At 33.7% G+C, this 2,506-nt stretch overlaps 1 protein-coding gene across 1 annotated transcript; it reads left to right on the top strand.

Annotated features, from left to right (window-relative positions):
* The first annotated feature begins 696 nt into the window (after positions 1-696).
* Positions 697-1,492, top strand: LOC122272406 (uncharacterized). The gene is made up of 2 exons (XM_043056087.1): positions 697-955; positions 1,122-1,492. The coding sequence occupies exons 1-2, from the start codon at positions 697-699 to the stop codon at positions 1,490-1,492; spliced, it is 630 nt and encodes a 209-aa protein (XP_042912021.1).
* The last annotated feature ends 1,014 nt before the right edge of the window (positions 1,493-2,506 follow it).

Genomic DNA, 2,506 nt, shown 5'->3' on the forward strand with positions numbered 1-2,506 from the left:
TTTTCCTGTCAATAAACTCAATAATGAATACGTTTTCAAATACAACTATAACTGCTATTTTGATACATTTTTGCTCAATTTTGAGATACCCTTTTTTACATTGCTGTAACAGTTATAAGGTCAGATCTCGATATAAGGTCACCCCGCATATAAGGTCACTTTTCCAAAGTCCCGGCTCACTGAATTGGAAATCTACGCTACAGGTCATCGGATATATGGTCAAGTTTTAAAAATCGTTATCGCTTATAAGGTCATTTTTATCTGAGGTGAGGGCAGCTCTTTTCTAACAAAAGCCGATTTAACTTCCTTAGGCTATTACCCTCTCGAGTTCTAGGAAAATATTGCAGCCAACGAACACACCTGGACCTGGAGAGAGTTTCCACTCCCCAGTTCACATTTAACTATCAAGACAGTATGCGGTGAAGCTGGAGGTGTGGACGAAACTGTTTTGACTGACTGGAAGAAATCTGTGTTAGAAGATGACATTTTGAAACGGTATAAGCCATGCGATGTATTTGAAGTCGACGAAAGTTGTCTTTTTTTCCGAGTCTTACCTGAAAAAACTCTAGCGTTAAAAAATGAAAAATGTGTTGGTGGCGAAAAAAGCAATGAAAGACTTGCAGTATTTTTAGGGGCTCTGAAAAATTGAGACTTCTTGTTATTGGTAAATTCCAAAGGCCACGTTGGTTTAAAAACATGATATCTTTACCCGTGGATTACGACGCTAACAAAAAATCGTGGATGACCGTCACCATTTGGGAGAAAACAATACGGCGTTCAGACAGGCAGTTTGTGAAGAAGAAACGAGAAGTTGTTTTCATAGCAGACAATTGCACAGCTCATGCCAACATCCCAGAGTTAGCCTCAATTGAGCTTGTTTTCTTGTCTCCCAATGTGACCAGCGTTCTCCAACCATTGGATCAAGGAGTTATTGAAAACCTGAAAGTGAACTATCGTAAGCTCCTCTTGAAGGACTTTATCACAGCCATAAACCAAAAAAGGAGTTTCTCGTTACTGTCTTGGATGCCATTTTCTATGTGTACAATTTTTGAACATGGTCTCCGCCACATGCATAGCAAATTGTTTTCGTCATTCTGGTTTTGTGAGTTCTCTGAATATAGGGGATGACGAAACCGAAGAAGAAGACGATATTCCTCTACCTGTTCTGATGGACGATCTGAAAAATCGTGGCCATGCCATTAAAGGAGAGGCTGAATATGATTTGATTGATGAGGAAATTGCCACCACTTCTGAAGCTACAATTTCTGAAATTGTTTCACAAGCTGTGGACAATGATGTCAATAACAGTGATCCTGAGACTGTAGCTGTAACCCAAGCGGAAGCCTTCAATGCAATAAATGTCATACGAAATTTCTTTACAAACCATGAGGGAGCTGTGGAACATTTTGAGAAATTACAAAATCTAGAAAACATTGTTCGAAAAATGAAACCAAAAACGAGACAGACCTGCATAAATGATTATTTTAAATAAAGTAAGATGTAATGTATGTATGCACACTTTGTGGCAATTTGTAAGCAGCTTTATTTTAAATTAAAAAAATCTAACTTTCTTTAATTCTTTGCTAATTCTGTTAAAATTTATTGACTTAAATATTTAATTTATGGCCGATCGTTTTCGTTTGTATTACCATTTTTAAAAAATCATAATGTGTACTATTTATGTGCTTAGTTACGAAATGCTAGTGAATCGATTAAAAGGTCACCCCGTTTATAAGGTCACTTTTGTGATGTCCCTTAGGGTGACCTTACATCGAGGTCTGATTTACCTAAAAATTTATCATTCTCATATCATCTTCATATTGTAACAGTACTCAATTGATATTGTAACAGTTGTTAATACTCAAAAATTTGTCATTATCTATTCATATCGTAGCAGTTGTAAATATTCAAAAATGAGACACAATGCAAAATTTTCATAATTTCAGAAATCATTTTGTATTGAGTGAGTATTTTTATTCATCATTTACTTAAAATAATTGAGCAAGTTAGGCAAACTAATAAAAGTATTTAAAGTATTGAGTTTAAAAAGGAAACTAAATCTTTCTAAAATTGAAATATTTTTATAAATCTAAGTAAAACATTTGTAGAAATATTCCTACAACCTATTTTTAGTGTGAGAAGTATGAGTGGTCAGGGAAGTAACATATTTTAGCATGTGCATGTTTTCACACAAAATATTTGATCTAATTTTTTATTTTATTTTATGCAATTCTTCAACAAATGAGGCAATTTACAAGCATGATACATTAAAAAATATAAATAATTATTTAGCTAATTTAAAGTTAATAAATGTTTGAAATATATTTGTAAAGTTCTTCATCTATTCTGAAATTTGCTTCTGATAAGTTTTTCTAATCTGATTAAGGGTGATTCAAACGTCAGTGACACAAGAACAGAAAGCGCATATGTTACAATCAGCAAACCCAAAAACATCAGGATCTGAAAAAATGCTGCAATTAGTTTATTGAAAATATTTATCAAACTG

Source organism: Parasteatoda tepidariorum, chromosome 8, assembly GCF_043381705.1.
Source record: "Parasteatoda tepidariorum isolate YZ-2023 chromosome 8, CAS_Ptep_4.0, whole genome shotgun sequence".
Taxonomy (NCBI): domain Eukaryota; kingdom Metazoa; phylum Arthropoda; class Arachnida; order Araneae; family Theridiidae; genus Parasteatoda; species Parasteatoda tepidariorum.